The sequence below is a fragment of the Thalassophryne amazonica genome, chromosome 18 (assembly GCF_902500255.1).
Source record: "Thalassophryne amazonica chromosome 18, fThaAma1.1, whole genome shotgun sequence".
NCBI lineage: Eukaryota > Metazoa > Chordata > Actinopteri > Batrachoidiformes > Batrachoididae > Thalassophryne > Thalassophryne amazonica.
In genome coordinates, this window is record NC_047120.1 from 31,807,020 (window position 1) to 31,832,478 (window position 25,459).

The 25,459-nt window shown below is 41.3% G+C and overlaps 1 protein-coding gene and 1 long non-coding RNA gene across 2 annotated transcripts in view; both read left to right on the top strand.

The window, feature by feature from the left end:
- fshr (follicle stimulating hormone receptor) overlaps positions 1-25,459 on the top strand; it is a 49,210-nt gene that overhangs the window by 1,124 nt on the left and 22,627 nt on the right. The window contains exons 2-6 of the mRNA XM_034194517.1: positions 20,691-20,762; positions 20,951-21,025; positions 22,690-22,764; positions 22,859-22,933; positions 24,277-24,351. Of these exons, the coding sequence (XP_034050408.1) occupies positions 20,691-20,762; positions 20,951-21,025; positions 22,690-22,764; positions 22,859-22,933; positions 24,277-24,351 (372 nt within the window). The remainder of the gene's footprint in view (positions 1-20,690; positions 20,763-20,950; positions 21,026-22,689; positions 22,765-22,858; positions 22,934-24,276; positions 24,352-25,459) is intronic.
- LOC117531420 lies at positions 324-15,941 on the top strand. Its single transcript, XR_004566623.1, has 3 exons — positions 324-743; positions 15,130-15,133; positions 15,930-15,941. It is a non-coding gene; the product is annotated as an uncharacterized LOC117531420 (long non-coding RNA).

Here is a 25,459-nt window from a genome sequence, read left to right on the forward strand (position 1 = left end):
TTAGAAGCAACAGAGTGTTTTTCTACGTCAACAGCACATATATGACACACGCGGTACTTGAAATTTTCAAACGCTCCGTCCATATGGGTTTTTGGAACCAAATGACCTAAAATTTATCCTGCTATGGTTTATTCTGTGTATATTTCCATATTCCATTATTCATATATTCATTCACATATTCCAAATTTTTTGAAATAACACCCCTCGCTACTAGTGTGAAATCAAGATGCCGCTCCATACCCACTCCACTGTGGTGTACCCCAAGCAAAAAGGGAGAAGACAAAAGACGTTGTTTATACCCTCACACCTGCAGCTCTATAACACTGGTCTACAGTCGAAATGCTTCTGAAATAAATGTAGACAAACTTTACTCATTTTGGGCCACTGAGAATGAAAATGATGTTTGAAATGGTGGATTGGCTCTAGTTTTAAAATATGTTACGACTATGCTACTAAGAGTTACCTTCTGATGATGTTTAAAGGGTTACAAAAAAAACAGGTGAAATATTATTATATGAACAGTCAGAGAAACATGAAAAGACCTATGTGTACAATTTATCATAAAAACTCTACTATCAACACAATACAATTATGTAGACTTAAAATGTAAAAAGCATAAATATCTTAAAAACAGTAGCCAACCAGTCATTTTTATTGTCATATTTGAATTCAGCGTGCCAAAATCCATAGTAAATAGCACATTATATTTCTGAAGCAGACAACGTCTTAAAATTTGTAGACTGGTGTAATTAGTGTGATCCAAATAAGACTAGTTAAAGGCCTTGCCCAAGGGCACCTCAGTAATGGGGATAATACCTAAAGGTCTTTGACCTATGCTTCCAGAATGTAGCTTTGTGTTGAAAACCAGTAACCCCCAGCCGTCCACCTTGCACAGCCTTTGCGTTTTTTTAAAGATTTAAATCATAAAATCATTTTCTTTGGCAACAATATTATTTTATTCCTTAGCATTTAAATAAGGGATTCAAAATATGATGTTGCCAATATGATCAAAATTCTAGAAGCCTAGAAGCAATTTAGAATTTCAACCCCTAAAGGGTAGAAATTCAAGTGATCAGATGCCATGACTTCCATTTGAGAGTAATATCATAGATCACATGGGAGCTTCCCCTGATCTGCACAAGGATGCTGGGCTGAACATGCCGACAGCCAAGCAGAGTAACGAAAGGCAACGTGATGTCAGCGGGCTGCTCACTCAAAAAATAAACAAACGCACTGAAATAGCTTATTTCAATGTAAATCTAATATGTTTCTCATATTTTGTAAAAGTCAGCAAGAAATACTTCTAAATATAAAAACACTGTTTCTGTAACCAGATAACAGCTCTGAACTGACTTAAAAGACATCTTACAGATGTCAGCATGCATGGCCTGGGAGCACACATCAAGCAAGTGGGTCAGGTCAAAGGTCATCTTAAAACCTCAAGCATAAATCAAATCAAATCAATTTTATTTATATAGCACCAAATCACAACAAACAGTCGCCCCAAGGCGCTTTATATTGCAAGGCAAAGCCATACAATAATTACAGAAAAACCCCAACGGTCAAAACGACCCCCTGTGAGCAAGCACTTGGCGACAGTGGGAAGGAAAAACTCCCTTTTAACAGGAAGAAACCTCCAGCAGAACCAGGCTCAGGGAGGGGCAATCTTCTGCTGGGACTGGTTGGGGCTGAAGGAGAGAATCAGGAAAAAGACATGCTGTGGAGGGGAGCAGAGATCAATCACTAATGATTAAATGCAGAGTGGTGCATACAGAGCAAAAAGAGAAAGAAACACACAGTGCATCATGGGAACCCCCCGGCAGTCTAAGTCTATAGCAGCATAACTAAGGGATGGTTCAGGGTCACCTGATCCAGCCCTAACTATAAGCTGTAGCAAAAAGGAAAGTTTTAAGCCTAATCTTAAAAGTAGAGAGGGTGTCTGTCTCCCTGATCCGAATTGGGAGCTGGTTCCACGGGAGAGGAGTCTGAAAGCTGAAGGCTCTGCCTCCCATTCTACTCTTACAAACCCTAGGAACTACAAGTAAGCCTGCAGTCTGAGAGCGAAGCGCTCTATTGGGGTGATATGGTACTATGAGGTCCCTAAGATAAGATGGGACCTGATTATTCAAAACCTTATAAGTAAGAAGAAGAATTTTAAATTCTATTCTAGAATTAACATGAAGCAAATGAAGAGAGGCCAGTATGGGTGAAATATGCTCTCTCCTTCTAGTCCCTGTCAGTACTCTAGCTGCAGAATTTTGAATTAAGTGAAGGCTTTTCAGGGAACTTTTAGGACAACCTGATAATAATGAATTACAGTAGTCCAGCCTAGAGGAAATAAATGCATGAATTAGTTTTTCAGCATCACTCTGAGACAAGACCATTCTAATTTTAGAGATATTGCGCAAATGCAAAAAAGCAGTCCTACATATTTGTTTAATATGCGCATTGAATGACATATCCTGATCAAAAATGACTCCAAGATTTCTCACAGTATTACTAGAGGTCAGGGTAACGCCATCCAGAGTAGGGATCTGGTTAGACACCATGTTTCTAAGATTTGTGGGGCCAAGTACAATAACTTCAGTTTTATCTGAGTTTAAGAGCAGGAAATTAGAGGTCATCCATGTCTTTATGTCTGTAAGACAATCCTGCAGTTTAGCTAATTGGTGTGTGTCCTCTGGCTTCATGGATAGATAAAGTTGGGTATCATCTGCATAACAATGAAAATTTAAGCAATGCTGTCTAATAATACTGCCTAAGGGAAGCATGTATAAAGTGAATAAAATTGGTCCTAGCACAGAACCTTGTGGAACTCCATAATTAACCTTAGTCTGTGAAGAAGATTACCCATTTACATGAACAAATTGTAATCTATTAGATAAATATGATTCAAACCACTGCAGCGCAGTGCCTTTAATACCTATAGCATGCTCTAATCTCTGTAATAAAATTTATGGTCAACAGTATCAAAAGCAGCACTAAGGTCTAACAGAACAAGTACAGAAATGAGTCCACTGTCTGAGGCCATAAGAAGATCATTTGTAACCTTCACTAATGCTGTTTCTGTACTATGATGAATTCTAAAACCTGACTGAAACTCTTCAAATAGACCATTCCTCTGCAGATGATCAGTTAGCTGTTTTACAACTACCCTTTCAAGAATTTTTGAGAGAAAAGGAAGGTTGGAGATTGGCCTATAATTAGCTAAGATAGCTGGGTCAAGTGATGGCTTTTTAAGTAATGGTTTAATTACTGCCACCTTAAAAGCCTGTGGTACATAGCCAACTAATAAAGATAGATTGATCATATTTAGGACCGAAGAATTAATTAATGGTAGGGCATCCTTGAGCAGCCTTGTAGGAATGGGGTCTAATAGACATGTTTGTTATGTGGGCCGCTGAAGAGGAGGTACTGCTGGCCCACCACCACCAGAGGGCGCCCTGCTTGGAGTGCGGGCTCCAAGCACGAGAGGGCGCCAGACCCAGAAGAAGTGACAGCTGTCACTCATCGCACCAGCTGTCACTCATCTACACCACTACATAAGCCGGACTGTAACTCCACCTCCCCGCCAAGAAATCGACTACCAAGAGGTAATTTCTCTGCTGACTGACACGTTGTGTAACAATCTAATCTCATTTGCAGCCGTTGTCCTGTGGTTGTTCCCTTATCTGGGATTTTGGCATTTGGTGTGACTGCGACGACTGCGCCTCACAGATAAGTGGTTAATCAGGAGCTGCACGAGTGTGTAATTTGGAGGTGGAGGTTCTCCCTCCTAACTGTGTACAGATCGCGGACCACTGAGTGTGCGGACTTCCACTCATTCATCTTGTCTCTGCTTTCTGCCAGCAGTACCAGGGTCGACAGCCGAAGACAGAGGCCACCTGGGGATACGGGACTTGGTGGCTCCGGTGTTCTTCAGGCCGTTGGTGGTGGAGGCCGTGTGGGACGCGGCTTCTCTCTCGTCGGGGGTCTTCTATCTTCGAGCCTGCCCACACGTCACCTGGTGTTAATTGACTTTACAAATTTTGTGTGTTTAGTTGTGTGTGTCACAACATTAAATTGTTACCTTTTGGCTTATTCATTGTCCGTTCATTTGCGCCCCCTGTTGTGGGTCCGTGCTACGACACCTTCCCAACAATGTTGATGGTTTGGAGGAAGTAACTAATGAAAGTAACTCAGACAGAACAATCGGAGAGAAAGAGTCTAACCAAATACCAGCATCACTGAAAGCAGCCAAAGAGAACGATATGTCTTTGGGATGGTTATGAGTATTTTTTCTCTAATAGTTAAAATTTTTGTTAGCAAAGAAAGTCATGAAGTCATTACTAGTTAAAGTTAAAGGAATACTCAGCTCAATAGAGCTCTGACTCTTTGTCAGCCTGGCTACAGTGCTGAAAAGAAACCTGGGGTTGTTCTTATTTTCTTCAATTAGTGATGAGTAGTAAGATGTCCTAGCTTTATGGAGGGCTTTTTTATAGAGCAACAGACTCTTTTTCCAGGCTAAGTGAAGATCTTCTAAATTAGTGAGACGCCATTTCCTCTCCAACTTACGGGTTATCTGCTTTAAGCTACGAGTTTGTGAGTTATACCACAGAGTCAGGCACTTCTGATTTAAGGTTCTCTTTTTCAGAGGAGCTACAGCATCCAAAGTTGTCCTCAAAGAGGATATAAAACTACTGACGAGATAATCTATCTCACTCACAGAGTTTAGGTAGCTACTCTGCCCTGTGTTGGTATATGGCATTGGAGAACATAAAGAAGGAATCATATCCTTAAACCTAGTTACAGCGCTTTCTGAAAGACTTCTAGTGTAATGAAACTTATTCCCCACTGCTGGGTAGTCCATCAGAGTCTAACAATAGATTAAATGCAGTGTTGAGGCTGTCATTCTCAGCATCTGTGTGGATGTTAAAATCGCCCACTATAATTATCTTATCTGAGCTAAGCACTAAGTCAGACAAAAGGTCCGAAAATTCACAGAGAAACTGACAGTAACGACCAGGAGGACAATAGATAACAACAAATAAAACTGTTTTTTGGGACTTCCAATTTGGATGGACAAGACTAAGAGTCAAGCTTTCAAATGAATTAAAGCTCTGTCTGGGTTTTTGACAGAGGTGTCAAGTACTTCGTTACTGTACTTAAGTACACTTTTTAGGTATCTATACTTTACTCCATTACTTATTTTTCTGCCTACTTCTGACTTCTACACTCATTACATTTTCACACAAGTATCTGTACTTTCTATTCCTTACATTTTTAAAACAAACAGCCTCGTTACTCTTGGCTTCAGTTTAATGTTTATATATATATTTCACGTCATGTGCGCCTGTAATCAACTTTTCTGCAGCGTGGCTTTGCTTTGAACCGTGAACCAATCGAAGCAGTGGTTCGCAAATTGAAGCAATCCTTCGACCTATTGCTTCGTTTATTCTTTCTTTCGTTTAATTTACCCACGCTAAAACCCTAAAGAGCATACTTCTGTGAGTATTATTTACCGTTTCTATGTTAAACCGACCTGTTATTGTTTTCTGAAACAGCTGATAGATGTATTTTATAACTTAAAACGGGAGCGACGCTAACGCGTTAGCATGTCTATGGCATTTTCAATGTTAAAACATAGCATTAAGCAACTGCAGCTCTCATCACGTTCGGGTGCATTTGTTTTCAAATTGTAATATTTCTTAAATTTATTTTTGTTTATATATTAATAATCTAATGATTATTATATACAATTTTAGAGAAAGAGGCAAAAAGAACCTGAATAGAAACACAAGAGAAAATATAAAAGCAACTAACAATGAACATACATAAATAAATACATACATACAGAAATAAATAAATGTTTCCTGTGAACACCTAGTGACTCTTACACCTCCATTTCATCCCTGTCTTATTTAAGTTTAATGACAGTTTGTTTCGGTCAAACCATATTTTCATTGTGTTAATTTCTTCAGTGATTTCCTCCAGAACTATCTGCCAAACTAGAAAACTGCTCCATCCTAGTAAGAGCAGAATACTACTGGAATGAATTTGAACAAGGAAAGTTGTGGGGGTTTTTTTTTTTTCCTTCACTAAATAGATGCTGCACTCACTGCAGTTTATCGTCTGGAATAGTCCCAGATTGCATTTCAGAGCTTCTAGAGTTGAAACATTTTCATGCAGGTGGTGTTGGGGGGTAATTTTGGGTTTGGGTCTTGGGCCACATGTAGAACAAATCAGTTTTTAAATTAAGCTTTCAATTCATATAGTGGCGTCTACCTTTTTTTTTTTTTTTTTTTTTTTTTTTAAGGTTACTTTATACTTTTATACTTGAAGTAGGTTTTGGAGCACATACTTTTTCACTTTTACTTGAGTAAAGAGGTCGAGTTGATACTTCAACTTTTACCAGAGTGTTTTTAAACTGCAGTATCTATACTTCTACTTAAGTAACAAATGTGTGTACTTTTGACACCACTGGTTTTTGATTAATTAATAAGCTGGAGTGGAAGTAATCCTCCGCCTCGCCCGTGCTACGAGCGTTCTGACAGTTAGTGTGACTCGGTGGGTGTTGATATTAACATATTCATCCTGCTGTAACCAGGTTTTTGTAAGGCAGAATAAATCAATATGTTGATCAATTATTATATCATTTACTAACAGGGACTTAGAAGAGAGAGATCTAATGTTTAATAGACCACATTTAACTGTTTTAGTCTGTGGTGGAGTTGAAGGTGCTATATTATTTTTTCTTTTTGAACTTTTATGCTTAAATAGATTTTTGCTGGTTATTGGTGGTCTGGGAGCAGGCACCGTCTCTACGGGGATGGGGTAATGAGGGGATGGCAGGGGGAGAGAAGCTGCAGAGAGGTGTGTAAGACTACAACTCTGCTTCCTGGTCCCAACCCTGGATATTCACGGTTTGGAGGATTTAAGAAAACTGGCCAGATTTCTAGAAATGAGAGCTGCTCCATCCAAAGTGGGATGGATGCCGTCTCTCCTAACAAGACCAGGTTTTCCCCAGAAGCTTTGCCAATTATCTATGAAGCCCACCTCATTTTTTGGACACCACACCACTTTTGGACAGCCAGCAATTCAGGGAGGACATGCAGCTAAACATGTCACTCCCGGTCCTATTGGGGAGGGGCCCAGAGAAAACTACAGAGTCCGACATTGTTTTTGCAAAGTTACACACCGATTCAGTGTTAATTTTAGTGACCTCCGATTGGATTGATTACAAGAAGTTAGTACGAAAAGACAATATTTGCTATGAAAATATTAAATATGTTGTCTTCATTAAAATGAGTTGTAATTTTGAAACATATCACAAAAATAAGCCTACATTACAAAGCTAGGATTTCAGCAGAAACTAAATTTTGTGAGTTTTGTGAAACTTGAAATGCCGTACAGCTTTACGCTATCACTGCTCCACAAGTTAGGTTGTTTTAGCTAGCTGCCTACAGTAGCTAATTTATTCATAATTAAAATATTTTCTTTTTTTTGTATTTTCAAATGCCTAAGGTATTTTTGAGGTATAGAGGGTTTTCAATCACGTGACTGATTTGCTGCAGGACAGGTGCTGTCGCCATTCTGGATTACAAGGAGGCTGACGCGTGATAGAAAAATGAAGAGAATGTCCGGTTATTACGAGGCTTTTTAAATCCTCGAGATAAAGCTATTTATCGTGATAGATGTGTAGCAGTTGGTTCAGTGGATCCGTATCTTATACCAGATAGTGAGTTTAGTGTTGATGTAATGAACTGGCCGACCGTGTCACACTGCGATATTGTGAACTAGGAAGCTGCCGACCAGGTCAGCCTCGCCGGCCTCCTGCAGAGCATCACAGCGGAGCTCTGAAAGCGGAGGTCGTCTTGAAGTCCTGAGCGATTTCTCTCACCAGGCGCTAGAAGGGCAGCTTGTGGATCAGCAGCTCGGTACTCGAGGACCACAACGTAAATAAGCATCTGTATTGGAAGCGTTATTGTGTTATCCTTGGCAGTATTTTTATGTATTGTTATATAATTTTATTGCCAAATAAAATTAAATTCTGGGAGCAGTGGATTTCTGTTAGCAGCGGATCTTTCACAGCGCCACGGTGCCATGAGGCTTCTTCACATCGACGTTGAAACTTGTGCAATTGTTCGCCAAATGCACGAAGTGTAATCACAGCGGCCACTGCGTTGTAATCCAGAATGGCCGCGGGACACAAAATGACGTGACCGATACGTCACATGAAAACCCTCTATTAAAAATTATAAAAGTTTTACTTGGAGGCTTCAGAGGCATAACCAAGATTACTTACCTAATATCACTAGCTAGCAGCTAGCATGCAGTTACTTCCTTTTATAGGGGCAATTATATTTTAAACTGTATTGTAGCACTTGGACATATGAGAATTATTATACATTATTATCACTGTACCGAGGCGTTGCGAGGTCGGTAGCGTAGATTTGCGTCAACGCTACCTGGCTATACCCGCCCGCTGTGCGTAAACAAATGACGTCATAGCGCGCAGCCCAAGAACTGTCCACAGAGGGGGAAAAAAAACTAAAAAGGCGAGAAGTGTGTTTTGGTCCCAATATGGATATTCTGGATGATTTTCTCATGGATAGTACGACAATGAACAGCAGCCAGAGCAGCCAGCTTGATGAGGATGCACTGCCGAATTTGGAGAGCAGCGCGCACCAGCTGACACGACAAAAGTTAAGTGAGCCAACTTTTTATGTACGCGTTACGTGTTGTGTATCTCAGTAAAAAGTGATAATAATGCAAATAACATGCTGTTGTCGTGCGGTATGCATTTTCTGAGTCCCTCTGTCCATGCCATTGCCCGCAATGACAGATATTCGCCCTCGTCTATCTGTCATTTTGGGCGACTGGGCATAGACGTCGGGCCTCTGAAAATGCATACCGCCCTCCAAAAGCATGTTATTGTATTATTATGTATTGGCTCAACACCTCAGCTGACAAATCTAATCTGATCTTGCACTATATTTACTGACAAGTTAGCAGACTGTTAACATTCAATAGTCACTTTTCTTTCAAGTCCACATTCACTTCGTGAGACATCAACATTGAGAAATCTTCTTCTTTGTCTTTCGGCTGTTCCCGTTAGGGGTCGCCACAGCAGATCAATCGTTTCCATCTCACCCTGTCCTCTGTATCTTCCTCTGTCACACCAACCACCTGCATGTAAACTCTCAGCACATCCATGAACCTCCTCTTTGGTCTCCCTCTTCTCCTCCTGCCTGGTGGCTCCATCCTCAGCATCCTTCTCCCTATATACCCTGGGTCCCTCCTCTGCACATGTCCAAACCATCTCAATCTCTCCTCTCTGACTTTGTCTCCAAACCGTCCCACCTGAGCTGTCCCTCTGATATGTTCATTCCTAATCTTGTCCATTCTTGTCACTCCCAAAGAGAATCTCAACATCTTCAGCTCTGCCACCTCCAGCTCTGCCTCCTGTCTTTTTGTTAGTGCCACTGTCTCTAAACCATACAACATAGCTGGTCTCACTACTGTTTTGTAAACTTTCCCCTTCACTCTTGCTGATATTCTTCGGTCACAAATCACTCCTGCCACCTTACTCCACCCTGCCTGCACTCTCTTCTTCACCTCTCTACCACACTCTCCATTACTTTGAACAGTTGACCCCAAATATTTAAATTCATCTACTTTCACCACTTCTACTCCTTGTAACTGCACTATTCCACTGGGCTCCCTCTCATTCACACACATGTACTCAGTCTTGCTTCTACTGACTTTCATTCCCCTTCTCTCCAAAGCATATCTCCACTTCTCCAGACTAGACTCAACTTTGTCTCTACTCTCACTACAGATCACAATGTCATCTGCAAACATCATAGTCCATGGGGACTCCTGTCTGATCTCATCTGTCAACCTGTCCATCACCACTGCAAACAAGAAAGGACTCAGAGCTGATCCTTGGTGTAATCCCACCTCCACCTTGAATGAGTCTGTCATTCCGACTGCGCATCTCACCGCTGTCACACTATTCTTGTACATGTCCTGCACTAAACTAACATACTTCTCTGCCACTCCAGACTTCCTCATACAATGCCACAACTCTTCTCTTGGCACCCTATCATAAGCTTTTTCTAAGTCCACAAACACACAATGTAACTCTTTCTGTCCTTCTCTGTACTTTTCCAACAGTATTCTCAGAGCAAACATTGCATCTGTAGTGCTCTTTCTCGGCATGAAACCATATTGCTGCTCACAGATCTTCACCTGTTTTCTAAGCCTAGCTTCTACTACTCTTTCCCATAACTTCATGCTGTGGCTGATCAGCTTTATGCCTCTGTAGTTACTGCAGCTCTGCACATCACCCTTGTTCTTGAAAATAGGAACCAGCACACTTCGTCTCCACTCCTCAGGCATCCTCTCACTTTCCAAGATTTCATTAAACAATCTGGTTAGAAACTCTACTGCCATCTCTCCTAGACATTTCCATGCCTCCATTGGAATGTCATCTGGACCAACTCCCTTTCCACTCTTCATCCTCTTCATAGCAGCCCTCACTTCTTCCTTGCTAATCTCTTTTACTTCCTGATTTACTCTCACCACATCATCCAGCCTTTTCTCTCGCTCATTTTCTTTATTCATCAACTCTTCAAAATATTCCCTCCACCTTCTCAGCACACACTCCTCACTTGTCAGCACATTACCATGTGCATCTTTTACCACCCTAACCTGCTGCACATCCTTTCCAGCTCTGTCCCTTTGTCTGGCCAATCGGTACAAGTCCTTTTCTCCTTCCTTAGTATTCAACTTCTTGTACAGCTCGCAATATGCCTTTTCCTTTGCTTTGCCACTTCTCTTCTCGCCTTACGCGGCATCTCCTTGTACTCCTGTCTACTTTCTTCATCTCTCCGACTATCCCAAAACTTTTTCGCCAACCTCTTTCTCCTTATGCTTTCCTGGACCTCTTCATTCCACCACCAAGTCTCCTTGTCTTCCTTCCACTGTCCAGATGTCATACCCAGTACTGCCCTAGCTGTCTCCCTCACCACATCTGCAGTACTTTTCCAGTTGTCCAAAATTGCTTCCCCTCCAACTAGTGCTTCTCTCACCTGCTCGCTAAATTTCACACAACAGTCTTCCTCCTTCAGCTTCCACCATCTGATCCTTTGTTGAGCTCTCACTCTCTTCTTCTTCTTTACCTCTAAAGTCATCCTACAAACAACCATCCTATGCTGTCTAGTGACACTCTCTCCTGCTACCACCTTACAGTCTGTGATTTCTTTTAGCTTGCATCTCCTATAGAGAATGTAGTCCACCTCTGTGCACCTTCCTCCACTCTTATACGTTACCCTGTGCTCCTCCCTTTTCTTAAAGTAGGTATTCACCACAGCCATTTCCATCCTTTTTGCAAAATCAACTACCATCTGTCCTTCCCCATTCCTATACTTGATACCATATCTACCCATTACTTCCTCATCACCTCTGTTCCCTTCACCAACATGCCCATTGAAGTCTGCTCCTATCACCACTCTTTCATGCTTGGGCACACTCTCCACCACCTCATCTAACACACTCCAGAAATCTTCTTTCTCCTTCATCAACATTGAGAAATGAATAGTAATAATATTTACAGATTTGTCACTTAATATGGCATTTCATGATGACGGGCTCTTTTCATCGTACCTTAAAGTATGGCAAACAAAAGTAGATATGAGTGCTTAAAGAGCCGAAATGATTGAACATCCTGAGTCAAATAAAGGAAGAACGAGCTAAATTTTAAGTAATGCACAGTGCAACCGTTAAGTATTTACAGCACTAAACTTTTTTCCACATTTTGTTATGTTACAACCTTATTCCAAAATGTATGAAATTCTTTTTTTTTTTTTTTTATTTATTACAAATGAAAAAAAAAATTACATTTACATAAGTATATTCACAGTCTTTGCCTGCTGGGATAGGCTCCAGCTCCCTGCGACCCTTAAATGGACTAAGTGGTTGAAGATGAGTGTGTGTGGACATGATTTGGAAAGACACACACCTGTCTGCGTATCAGGTCCCACAGATGACAGTGCATGTCAGAGCACAAACCAAGCATGAAGTCAGAGGAATTGTCTGTAAACCTCCAAGACAGGATTGTGTTGAGGCACAAATCTGGGGAAGGAACATTTCTGCTGCTTTGAAGGTCCCAATGAGCACAGTGGCCTCCATCATCCATAAATAGAAGGAGTTCAGATCCACCAGGGCTCATTCCAGAGCTGGCCGCCCGTCTAAACTGAATGATTGGGGGAGGAAGGCCTTAGTCAGGGAAGTGACCAAGAACCCCATGGTCACTCTGTCAGAGCTCCAGCATTCCTCTGTGCAGAGAGGAGAACCTTCCAGATGGACAACAACCTCTGCATCCATCAAACAGGTCTGTATGGTAGAGTAGTCAGACAGAAGTCACTCCTTATTAAAAGGTACATGGCCGTCTGCCTGGAGTTTCCCAAAAGGCACCTGAAGGACTCTCAGACCATGAGAAACACAAGTCTCTGGTCTGATAGGGCAAAGATTGAACTCTTTGGCGTGAATGCCAGGTGTCATGTTTGGAGGAAACCAGGCACCATCCCTACAGTGAAGCATGGTGGCAGCATCATGCTGTGGGGATGTTTTTCAGCAGCAGGAAACAGGAAACTAGTCAGGATTGAGGGAAGATGAATGCAGCAATGTACAGAGACATTCTGGATGAAAACCTGCTCCATAGCGATCTTGACCTCAGACTGGGGCGACGGTTCGTCTTTCAACAGGACAATGACCCTAAGCACACAGCCAAGATATCAAAGGAGTGGCTTCAGGACAACTCTGTGAATGTCTTTGTGTGGACCAGCCAGAGCCCAGACCTGAATCCGATTGAACATCTCTAGAGAGATCTGAAAATGGCTGTGCACCGACGCTCCCCATCCAACCTGATGGAGCTTGAGATGTGCTGTAAACAGGAATGGACAAAACCGCCCAAAGACAGGTGCGCCAAGCTTGTGGCATCATATTCAAGAAAACCTGAGGCTGTAAATGTTGCCAAAGGTGCATCAACAAAATATTGATCAAAGTGTGTGAATCCTTGTGTACATGTGATTTCTTTATATATATATATATATATATATAAATTTGCAAAAAAATTCAAAAAAGCATTTTTCATGTTGACATTATGGGGTGTTGTAAGTAGAATTTTGAGGGGAAAAATGAATTTACTCCATTTTGTAATAAGACTGTAACATAACAAAATGTGGAAAAAGCGAAGTGCTGTGAATACTTTCCGGATGCACCGTATACCAAAAAATCATGAGTTTGCTATTCATCATAATAATTATAGTGACTATTACAAAATGAACTTCAGTAATAAAAGAATAAATGCCAATAATAAGTATGCTTCAAAAATGCACAAAAATCACAAATTAATGGGCTGATAATAATGAAAAAAAGGTGCAACTTCTTTTTTTAACAAGTGCAACTTATATTCTGGAAAATACAGTGGCTGGCTTGGTAAGCCAGTGTATCAACTGGGCTAATTTAGTAGCTTGCTAGCTAGTCACAGTCTGAATAATAACATTTGTGTGAAAGCAAAGTATTTTCCAGTTTTGTGTTACAACTGATGATAAACTATGTCCGATGGTTTTTGGGCCATTTCATCATTGGGAAAGCAAATATTTATAAAATTTAATTATGCACAACAGCTAGCTAGTGTGATAGCCACCAGTTTGGATACTGTTAATTTACACTGCCTCAGAGGTCAACATCAAGATTGAACACCGACATGTCAGAGTTCTCCAAAGTTGAACTCCATATCAACTATCTTCTTGGAGTTTTCAAGTGTATAATTTTGATTTCTGGGGCACAACTGTACAAATCGTGAATTATACAGAAATTAGTTATTGAAAATGCCACACACACACACACACACACACACCGGCTCCCCCCCAAAAAACCTCTACTACACCTCTGGCCCAGTGGGACAATTTACATCCCTCTATAATCCCAGTGATTCCCTTAAAATTCAAAGATGTTGATCAAAGATGTTGACATGTTTTTGGTGTTAACACTGTCACACCACAACTGAGGAGAACAAAAAAAACACTGACCTGCTGTTTTGGCAATATTCTGAAGGAATTTCAAGGTTGACAGGAGGAAGAGAGAGAGAGCGAGATTTGGTGTTGATATTTATGTATGGACACACACACACACACACACACACACACACACACACACACACACACACACACACACACACACACACACACACACACACACACACACACACATCAGCAAGGGTCCCAAAATCTAATTACCAGAGGGTCACTGACCAGGTTGCTCTTACCTCTTGAGACTGTTTTACTTGAGAAAAGTAACTTTCTGTGTGCAGAACAGAGAGCTCGCTGTTGTGTGAAACTCAAACAAAACAAAACAAACAAACAAAAAAGGAGCACTCAGAGAGTGCACACTATACCTTCCACAAGATCCAACAGTCTCCATTTAGGTTGTCCATGATTTCCTTTAATGTCTTCAATTTCATTGTGAAAAAGTTATTACTTTGATCCTGATCAATGATCTTTGATTCTTATCCCACATCTCTGATCCTGATCAGGATCAAAGATAAAAGGTGGGACTGGGATCAAAGTAATCAGCAGTGAAGACCAAAGGCCCTTGATGCTCAGTGATGTATGCTCTAAAGCACACAGTGCAAGTACATTTGGAGTGTGTCAACATGTTGCTGTTTACACAGTGTATCATCTGTCCACAGGGAGCAAAGGGGTTGTGTCATGGGCACGTTTTTTGCATAACATGAAATAAACATCAGAATGTTTGCATTGCCTTTAAGAAACACGTGCACAAGCTAGGGTGCATGGCTAGTTAAATAATGAATTCAGAAGTGAGAGTTTGTCTAATGAGGAAAACGTTCTGTAAGGTTCCAGAGCTTGTGAGTGGGAGGAGCTGTCACTCACCACAGCTTCCTGAGGTGAGATTTGAGCAACACCTTCTTCCTCTAACTACATGATCTCCTACGTATCCCATCAGATGCAAACAGACCCCTTCCCCACCCAAGTTTCTGCTGCCTTGCGCCTGACAACACCTCATGAAAGAACAGCACGCCCATGGGCGTACAGAAGAGCACAACTGCACCTGTTCTTTAAGGAATGTTTCCAACTGCATCAGTTGGAAATTGGCAATGAGAAAGATAGGGCCCCTAAACCCAAACATCAAGGATTAAAAGCAGGATCTGTTATTTGATCATGTTCAAAGCATTCCAGATCAGAGCTCAAACATTTAGTAAAATTCAGTCTCCTTGACCCGAGGCCTACCTCTCCATTCGCCTTGATCATCCAGCTCCTCCCTTTCAGTTTGACCAAAGGGTTTGGAACCACATGTTTATCAGCAGTGAGGAAGCTACGTATTCCTAAATCTGAACATCAGGCACTGATTGAGTAGGAGCTATGACCTCATCATTATGAAGCGATTCTACCATTAAGACTCATGAGATTAGAAACCGTTAAAGATTGTATATTAAATTGTACAGAACATCAAAACAGCTTTTGGGGGAGGGCCCAGTCTTGACGGTGAAGGTACATTGTTCTTAACTCCTGCCACTGGAAGAAATCAGGGGCGGAGCCTGCCTTAGGTGTCAGACCGGACCAAGTGGTGGCGGTGAGGTGGAGGAGGCCGCGTTTCCGGCAGGCAACTGCAAACAGCAGAGAGGTGAATTACAACATTTTTTAAATAACTTCTTTCCTATTGGTCATGAGTTGAGTAAAAGGGGACCAGCTGCTTCCTCTTAGAGATATAGCTGCTAGTGAGTCAGTGAATCCGAATGAAACCTCTGAAGTCTGAGTCTTACTGAGTAGAAGTTACGCAAATGCTACATTTCTCGCGCAAGCATGACACACCTGGAGGAGGAGAAAAGCAGTCATTTAGCACAGAACAGAACTTAAATTGAGAATTCTTGCAGATAATGTTCAAAGAAGAAAGAAAAAAAATCTCAAGGCTGGGTCACTTATTCTGATAGACTGCAGTGCTCTCTGGTGGTCACAATCAAAAGGCATGTTCATAACCATGGAAGAGGTCAAGCCTATCAAATTTCATCAAAATATGTTCATGTCCTGTTGACAAAGAGAGAAAAAAAGAGAAAAAAACCTCTGATGGATTTAAAAGACCATATTTTGCTTAGAAAAGGTTTTTTTGATGGCAGGTGTCACTTTCACAGTCAGGTAAGTAAGTCCCTTCGATTGAAACCACGTCTCTGAAACCACGCGCACTAACCATTTGGCCACCACCCCTACTAATGTTTATCCTCTGACCAAATCAAAGGATTTTCTTCTCAGTGCGTAAAGGCCAAATCCTTTTGAACAGTAAATTTTAGACAGAGGGAGGCTTTATGAAATTATCCCATGAGCATATTTTGAACCCTGGGCCTTCAGTTTGACACCCATGATATACAGCCAACACAACAATAAATGAGGACATACTTTGTGTCAAAGTAAGGACTTTTCCCAAGACACACTGTGAACTCCCCAGGTGGCGATGTGTGTGTTCTGTTCTGCTCCAAGGTCAAGGCTCAGGAACAGCGGGTACACTTACAAGTATGCACCGATGGATGTGATCCATGGCACCTGGACCCAAAACTCAGCTCTGAACCTTTTATAGACTTTCTGAAAGGACAATGTATTATTTTTTGTTTGTTTGTTTTGCTTTTTGTTATTGCTGTTTGTGGGGTTTATTATACAAAGTACCGGGGGGGTATGGGTATTGGTGGGAACCTGTGTTATTACATCTGCAGAGGACGTCATAAAATCTGCATTTATTTATTTGTCTGTCTGATAGCAGGATTACGTCAAACCTACTGCATGGATTTTGATGACATTTTCACCACGGATTCATATTAGGCAATGGAAGACTCATTAAATTTTGGAGGTGATCTGGTATTGCCGACCGAACAGTCCCCCCTCAAAATCGGCCCGCCCTGCATTCACTGCGCATGCGTCACCGCGGTCCACCAATTATCACCTTGTTTCTGCCTAAAACTGCATTCCAGTCATCATCTGTCTCAGCAACAGATATCTGAAGCTTTTGTACAACAATTATTTCCACATAAATTCAGCATTATTTCATCATAAAAGACAGATGAAGTGATCAGAGCGTCGCGGCTACACAAGCTGCGAGCTGATGTGTTCACTGCACGTCAGTCATTTCAAAGCGTCACAGAGTTTCGCTTCGTTTCTGCTTAAAACTGACTTTAGAGAGGTTTTACCTTGTCATCTGATGGTTAATAATCACATTATTCCCTTTGGGTGAAGGAGTCAGACTCAGATGAGCTGCTGTGTTTTTGTGCAAATATTTGCTCATTTTGAAATGGATGCCTGCAACACGTTTCGAAAAAGCTGGGACAGGGGTATGTTTACCACTGCGTTACATCACCTTTCCTTCTAACAACACTCAATAAGCATTTGAGAACTGAGGACACTAATTGTTGAAGCTTTGTAGGTGGAATTCTTTCCCATTCTTGCTTGATGTACGACTTCAGTTGTTCAACAGTCCGGGGTGTTGGGAAAGTGTAATGACACGGACCCACAACAGGGGGCGTAAATGAACGGACAATAGAAGAGCCAAAATACAACACTTTACTGTTGTGAAATGTACACAAGGAGAATACAGACACACATAGAATTTGGGTTACAGTCAAGATATACAAGGTGACGTGTGGGCAGGCTCGAGGATAGAAGACGTCCGTCCAGAGAGGAGCCGGCACCCACACGATTTCCACCGCCACCGAACCCGGAGAATACTGAAGCCGCCAAGTCCCGAGTCCCCAGGTGATCACCGTCTCCGGCTGTCGGATCTGGTACTGCTGGCAGGAAGCAGAAACAATCAAGAGTGGGTGTGAGCACACACCCAGCAAACAGTCAGCAAAACAGCAGTCTTTCTCCAGGTGGGAAAAAACACCTCCACCTCCAACACAGTAACACAGTAGTGCAGAGCCTGAGAGCCTCTTATCCGTTTTGGCGTGAGGGGTGAAGAACGTCACTCCTAGACGGACCACAAAACTCAGCACCAGCTGAAAGCAGTCACCAGGATCTCCTGCAAACACTCAGAAAAAGATCACGTGCATACGGCACAGTTAAACGGCTGAGAGTTTACCTTCTTGACTAGAAGATATCTCGGCAGGGAGGTGGAGTTGTCGTCCGGCTTTTATGATGATGTGGTGATGAGTGACAGCTGTCAGGTGGTGATGACAGACAGCTGTCACTCCCAGCTGCTCCTGTGAGGCGGCTGCGCCCTCTCGTGCATGAAGCCCGCACTTCAGGCAGGGCGCCCTCTGGTGGTGGGCCAGCAGTACCTCCTCTTCAGCGGCCCACACAACACGGGGTCTCTGTTGTCGTATTTTGTGCTTTCAATGGGCGACAGGTCTGGACTGTAGGCAGGTCAGTCTAGTACCTACACTCTTTTACTACAAAGCTACGCTGTTGTAACACGTGCAGAATGTGGCTTGGGATTGTCTTGCTGAAATAAGCAGGGATGTCCCTGAAAAAGTCGTTGCTTGGATGGCAGCATGTGTTGCTCCAAAACCTGGCTTCAAATCAATGTGGCTTCAGCATTGATGGTGCCATCACAGATGTGTAAGTTGTCTGTGCCATGGGCACTAACACACCCCCAAACCACCGGGTGGAATCAGTGGCTGCAAAGAAAACCTGCACCCTCTTGGCCCTTTCTGGAACAAGTTGCCCACCCCTGGTCTAAATTAAAAGATGCTCCAATCATATAGAAAACTACACCACATTATTTGCCTGATCATAAAGATTCCAAAAAGGTATAGTTTGGACAATCTGTGATTGAAGGTTATGGAGTTATGAGGTAAAAGCAGGAAGAATGGTGGCAAAGGTCAGTTTCATTTTGTACATAGGTCAAAAGTTAAAGTTGCTCCATTAATTTTGCTCCAGTTGTATTTGTGCTGAATTTGATGCTCGTATCACCGTTTGAAGGATTGTTTCAGTTACCTGCTGCACTAATAAGCCAACAACAATAAGCCACCCGAATTAAAGGAGAAATGCTGCTTTTAACAACCTGGGCCTCATTTCTGGGCTAAAATACGGTCATTTACTCACCAGTATAAGTTTGGTGTGATTAGAAGTCCATAGTTGAAACGACGTGTTTAGTTCAAATCTGAAGCAAACATTTTTCTTCTTCTACTAAGGTGGATTAGAACTTTTTGTGATACACAGCACAAACTACTGGACAGGAGGAACCTAGCAGTCAATGTGACTCACTGATTTGAAAATGCAGGTCTTTCAACCAGACGTGTGGTGCCATGATATGTCAATCATCTGTGTCCAATCAGATTTCAAGAGAGTCCAGTGAAACCCCGTCCTCCGCTCTAGCTCCACCCATACCAGGAAGTGTTTGACATTTGAACATTTGCTGTTTCACTGTGAGTGAGAATTCTGCACCTCTTGTTTGAGTGTGAGCTTGCCACCGAGTTCCCGCAAGATTCCATGGGATGTTTTTTGTTTTTTTATTTTAAGAGGCATTTTTTGATTGGTGGAATTTATATTTTGGAAAATATGGTATAGTTATGGTGTGGTATGGTATATGGCAGGGGTGGCCAAGTTCGATCCTCGAGAGCCACCTTCCTGACACTCTTAGTTGTCTCCCTGCTCCAACACACCTGAATGCAATGAAAGGCTCATTAAAAGTCTGCTAACGAGTCTTTCATTGGATTCAGGAGTTTTGGAGCAGGGAGACAACTAAGAGTGTCAGGAAGGTGGCTCTCGAGGACCGAACTTGGCCACCCCTGGTATATGGTATATTTAACCCCTTAATGCCCATCGTCGCATATATGCTACAATCTCTGACTCAAATATGCAACTTACAAAATTGACCTGTATGCCTGTTGTCGCAAATTTGCAACATACCATCATTATTATTATAACATTATAACATAAAGTCATTACCAGAATACCAAATATTACTATCTAGTTTTTGTGCAAAAGTGAAATTAATAATCTCAACATTATTTACCATCTACTTAAAGGCAAAAACACACACAAAACATTTTTTTATATACAGCTATATAAATTCAGGCGTTAAGGGGTTAAATATGGTATATTACCCTTTTAAATTAATTTTATTAGTAAACAGAGCAACATTTCCTGTATATTTGTTTTGTAAATTGTTTTGTCAATTGCGTTGGTAGCATGGCCCAGGCAGCGGGTCACCCCTTTGAGTCTGGTCTGCTTGAGGTTTCTTCCTCATATCATCAGAGGGAGTTTTTCCTTGCCAGTGTCACCTATGTGCTTGCTCTGGGGGTTGGTAAGGTTAGACTTTACTTGTGTGAAGCACCTTGAGGCAACTTTGTTGTGATTTGGTGCTATATAAATGAAAATAAATTGAAATTAAATTAAAATTGAAATTTCCCAAATGGTTTGGGAATGTCTCATGGTCCCCCAGGAGGAGTATGAGGGCGTGGCCAAGGATAGGAAAATGTGGGATGAGCTGCTTGGTCTGCTGCCACCACAACTTGGACCCGGATAAGCGGCAGAGAATGAATAAATGAATGACTGAACAATGTGAAAATGGCTGTTCCTCTGCATCAGGAAAGAATCCTCATCCTAATCCTAGTTCTAATCCTAATCCGAGTCCTAATCCTAGTCCTAATCCTCGGTGTGTTCCGTTTGTAATATGGGTGGGTGTTTATGCATCGACAGGAAAGTCAGGGAGACGCAGATCCGCGTGATTCCTCGAGCCGCCCTCGCCAGCCTGCAGCATCTGGAGAAACTGTAAGTATGTTTATCCTTTGATACAGCACATAATGAACAGTGTAAGTCAAAACACTGCATCACCCCCCCCCCCCCCCCCCCCCCCCCCCAAAAAAAAAAAAAACAAGAAGTGAAAAGAAGGATGTTGGGGATTACCACTAAACTTCTCTGAACCCCTTCCTCCTCTTCTCCTCTGTCTCTGACTTCAGCTTCATCCTGAAAAACGGTGAGCTGGAGAGTATCTACGCGTACGCCTTCATCAACCTCGCCCGGCTCACCAAAATGTGAGTATCCATCTGTCCCAAGTGTCATGCACGTTATCCAGCATTTTGTATTTTGTCTTTGAGGTGGAACAAGAGGACCTAAGAATTCTGAAATGATCAACCCAAACAAATGGGAGTCGGTAGATACGGCGGCGAGAGACAAAATATGTCAAAGAACCAGGCCAATTGTTCTGAGGGTATACAGCTGCCCTCAAGCACATGTTCAGACTGGTTGTGTAGTTTTGATATTCATGTTGCATTATTCCCAACTTTCATCAAAACTATTCCCTTCTGCATACTGTCACCATACAGAGAAAGACAGGATTTCAGGAAAATACTAAAATACTTTAGAAAATAACATACAGTAGTGTTCAGAATAATAGTAGTGCTATGTGACTAAAAAGATTAATCCAGGTTTTGAGTATATTTCTTATTGTTACATGGGAAACAAGGTACCAGTAGATTCAGTAGATTCTCACAAATCCACCAAGACCAAGCATTCATGATATGCACACTCTTAAGACTATGAAATTGGGCTATTAGTAAAAAAAAAGTAGAAAAGGGGGTGTTCACAATAATAGTAGTGTGGCATTCAGTCAGTGAGTTCGTCAATTTTGTGGAACAAACAGGTGTGAATCAGGTGTCCCCTATTTAAGGATGAAGCCAGCACCTGTTGAACATGCTTTCTCTTTGAAAGCCTGAGGAAAATGGGATGTTCAAGACATTGTTCAGAAGAACAATGAACAATTTGGATCACTGAGTAATTTTCACATTAAAATCTTCTTTCTCCTCTAATTATTTAGTGAGACACAGAAAGAGGCTATTTAATCAGAGTGAAAGCTCAAAGCATTAATTTAGGAAAATGTGCAATTGGAAAAAACCCAAAACTTTGGGTCACTGACTAATTATGATGGAAATCTTCTCTTGTTTCAGAGATTAGTGAGACACAGTCAGAGTCCATTTCATCTGGACCAAAGCATAAATTTCATTTTATATTCAGAAAAATATGTTTAGTTGGAACATATACAAATTTGATGTTACTGAGTAATTTTAGATCTCTCTCAAAACACAGTGAGAATCTATTTAACCAGGGTCAACGCTCATAGCATAACTTTAGATTTGTTATTAAGAAAAAAATAACAATGGGACCAACTAGAACCTTGGGGTCACTGAGTCATTTTACATCAAAATCTTCTGTCTAGCCTCACTGGACAGTGGAACATAGTAATAGTCTATTTCATCAGAGTAAAAAGTCAAAGGATTCATTTGAGGCCATTATTAGGAAAAATGTCCGATTGGAACAAATACAAACTTGGGGTCACTGTCATTTTATATGAAATTCTTCTCTCTGGCCTCACTGATTACGGAGACACAGGACTCCAGTTCATCTTTATCCATGGTAATACTTCAGTTTTTGACAAATTGTTCCATTCAAGCCTACAGAGGTTTGTATAGAATCTTACCAATAATGTGACACCAAAATTAATACCATACAAGTAGCGGGCCTCGAGAAATGCCATAACATGTGGGGACGTGTGCACAGATGCACTTGCACAATAGCACTCTAGTGCAAATTGTGCACTATTTCATTTTTGTTTTCTCATTTTGAATTTATCCTTCATTCATTGCAGCTGATAAGCCAGTTGCAGGAGTTTTTAATAACTGCCTTATTTTACTGTTTTTAGCCACATCTCAGAAAACGGTGCGTTGGAGACCATAGGAGCTTTTGCTTTCTCTAATCTGTCAGAGCTCACTGAGATGTGAGTGCGGCAGTCAGTAATGAAATCATACGATATGCACACCTGAGGCTACGTCGTGCACATTTATATGGCTTATTTGGTGTTTTTCTTTCAGAATCATAACGCGATCACCGCAGCTGAGGTACATCCATCCAGATGCTTTCAAGGACATTATCAAACTGCAGTATCTGTGAGTGCAGCAGGATGATAGGATGTGCACTGCTCGGTTTTGTGTTTTTCCAAGTCACTCTTTTAAAATGGGTCATGATTGATAAGTCAGCTTCTGACAGGCTCCCACATGACCACATGTATTATTTTTTAATTAGGCCGGATCCTCTACAAAACAAAACAAAACAAGTGTTCAAATGTGTTCTGGGATAAAAGATTTTTCCCAAAATATGTCCAGAATAGGATCTCTACAGGATTCATCATCTTAACATCAAATCTTAGCGTCTGACTTGAGTATGTTGTTGAATATTCTTATGAATTTGTCATTTTTACCCGAGGCCAACATATGGCCATCGGGTATTGTGAAGACCTGGCGTCTGTCCGTCTGTCTGTCTATCTGTCTGTCTGTGTACAGCATAAGTCCAGTTATATTACTGCCACATTCTTCAAATTCACAGGGAACATTCTTGGGACAAAATGGTTAACCTTGACATATTTTAAGAAATATTTTGAGAGGTTAAAATGTCACATTCTGTTTAAACCTTTGTTTTTGAGTGGCAGGGGAGGACAGCCAATCAGATTAGAGCTGCACCATGATGTCAGTGGCTGGTCTGGTCAAAACTGCTTTGCTTTGTGTTTATATGCATGTTTCTCATATATTATATAAAAGATAGCGAGAAATATACACTTCTAAAACCGAAAATGCCGTTTTTGAAACCTAATAACACCTGAAATTATTTCGCGGACGTTAGCATGGTGACATTTCACAGGCTGGTAGCTAGCTGCAAAACTCTGTTTCCTTTGTGTGTAAATATATCCTCTTTGTCAGATATTAGAAAAAACATAGAGAGAAATAAGCACTTCTAACACTGAAAACGCTCTTTTTGTAACCTGATAACACATTTTAAAGCATTAGCATGCATGCTAATGTCTGCTAACTCAGAGCTAACTTCCTATGGAGTTAAATTTGTCTCATTAATACCAGCAAATGCACAGAGGGTGATCTACAAATATTCTTTGATTTGCACAAATTTGCATAACTGTACACACACACGCAAAGCGTCCTTCAGACGCTGTTAAAACATAAATATTGTTTTTGATTGACTGATTAATAGAGGGGCTTCATTGAACATGTACAAATTGTATGTAAGACAACAGGATCTTAATAATAAATTAAACAACTGCAAATTATAAAGAACACAAGGCTCATACGGCCGAGGGTATTTTAGCATTGCGTTATATTTTTTTTAACTCTTTTGGTGTGACGAATGCTATGTTGTATGATTCACCCAGTGTCACAAGCAGTCATAAAGTGTATGTTGTTTGGAGGTCCCAGTGTGCATGTCGTGACATTTTGTGTCACAGGGTCATCTCCAACACCGGACTGTTATGCTTTCCTGACGTCACCCAGATTCGCTCTGCTGCTGACCGCTTCCTGTTGTAAGTCAACACGCTCACCTCAGATCCACACAAATGCAGAAAAATTACTCTAAAAAAATCCTCAAAAGGTTTATTTAAGACTTGCTGGCTGGACTTGGTAAAGAATGTTGACCTCATGCCTTGTGGCATGGGTACATACGTAACTATTGGTACAGTAACACAATTTTGGTAATTTCGCCTCCGTGCCCTGCCACAATGGAGTTGAAATGAAACAATCATGATATTCCTGTATCGCAGACTTTCAGCTTTAATTTGACAGGTTTAACAAAAACATATAAGATTAATCATTAATCAGTTACAGCAGTTTTCATGCATAGACCCTCCCTTTTCAAAGGCTGTATATAATTGGAAAATTGACTGATAAGCAGCCATGGTTAAGTGTGACGTCTTCCCTCATTATTCTCTGGTAACATAAGCAGATAAAAGGTCTGGACTTGATTCCAATTGTGGAATTTAAATTTTGGTAGCTGTACACTGGAACTCTCAATATGAGATCCAAAACGTTGTTGCTGTAAATAGAGGACATAATTCGGATGAGAAAAACAAAATAAACCAATCAGACACACAGAAGAAACTGGAGGAGTGACCAAATCAACAGTTTGGTACGTTATTAAAAAGGAGGAATTCACTGAGGAGGTAAGAAAGGCTAGTATCTCACTGACTCACGACTGGTGGAGAGGAGGGGGAGACACAGAATTGCACAAAAACAGACAATAATTTTCTCATGTGGAATCCCACTGAATTGGTCCTCCTGACATGTGCGCACATGATGGTTAACTGTCCACTGAATGGCGTCCGGAGTGGCGCCAAAAATACAGCCACAAATCTGGAGCAGTCCACACACATACCACACGATGGACACTGACATAGTGTGCGGCACACACGCGAAAAGTATGTGCGTGCAAATGCCACGCGGCACTCTCACAGATGTTCAGCATCACGTTTGTGCACATAGTACACTCAACAAAAATATAAACGCAACACTTTTGGTTTTGCTCCCATTTTGTATGAGATGAACTCAAAGATCTAAAACTTTTTCCACATACACAATATCACCATTTCCCTCAAATATTGTTCACAAACCAGTCTAAATCTGTGATAGTGAGCA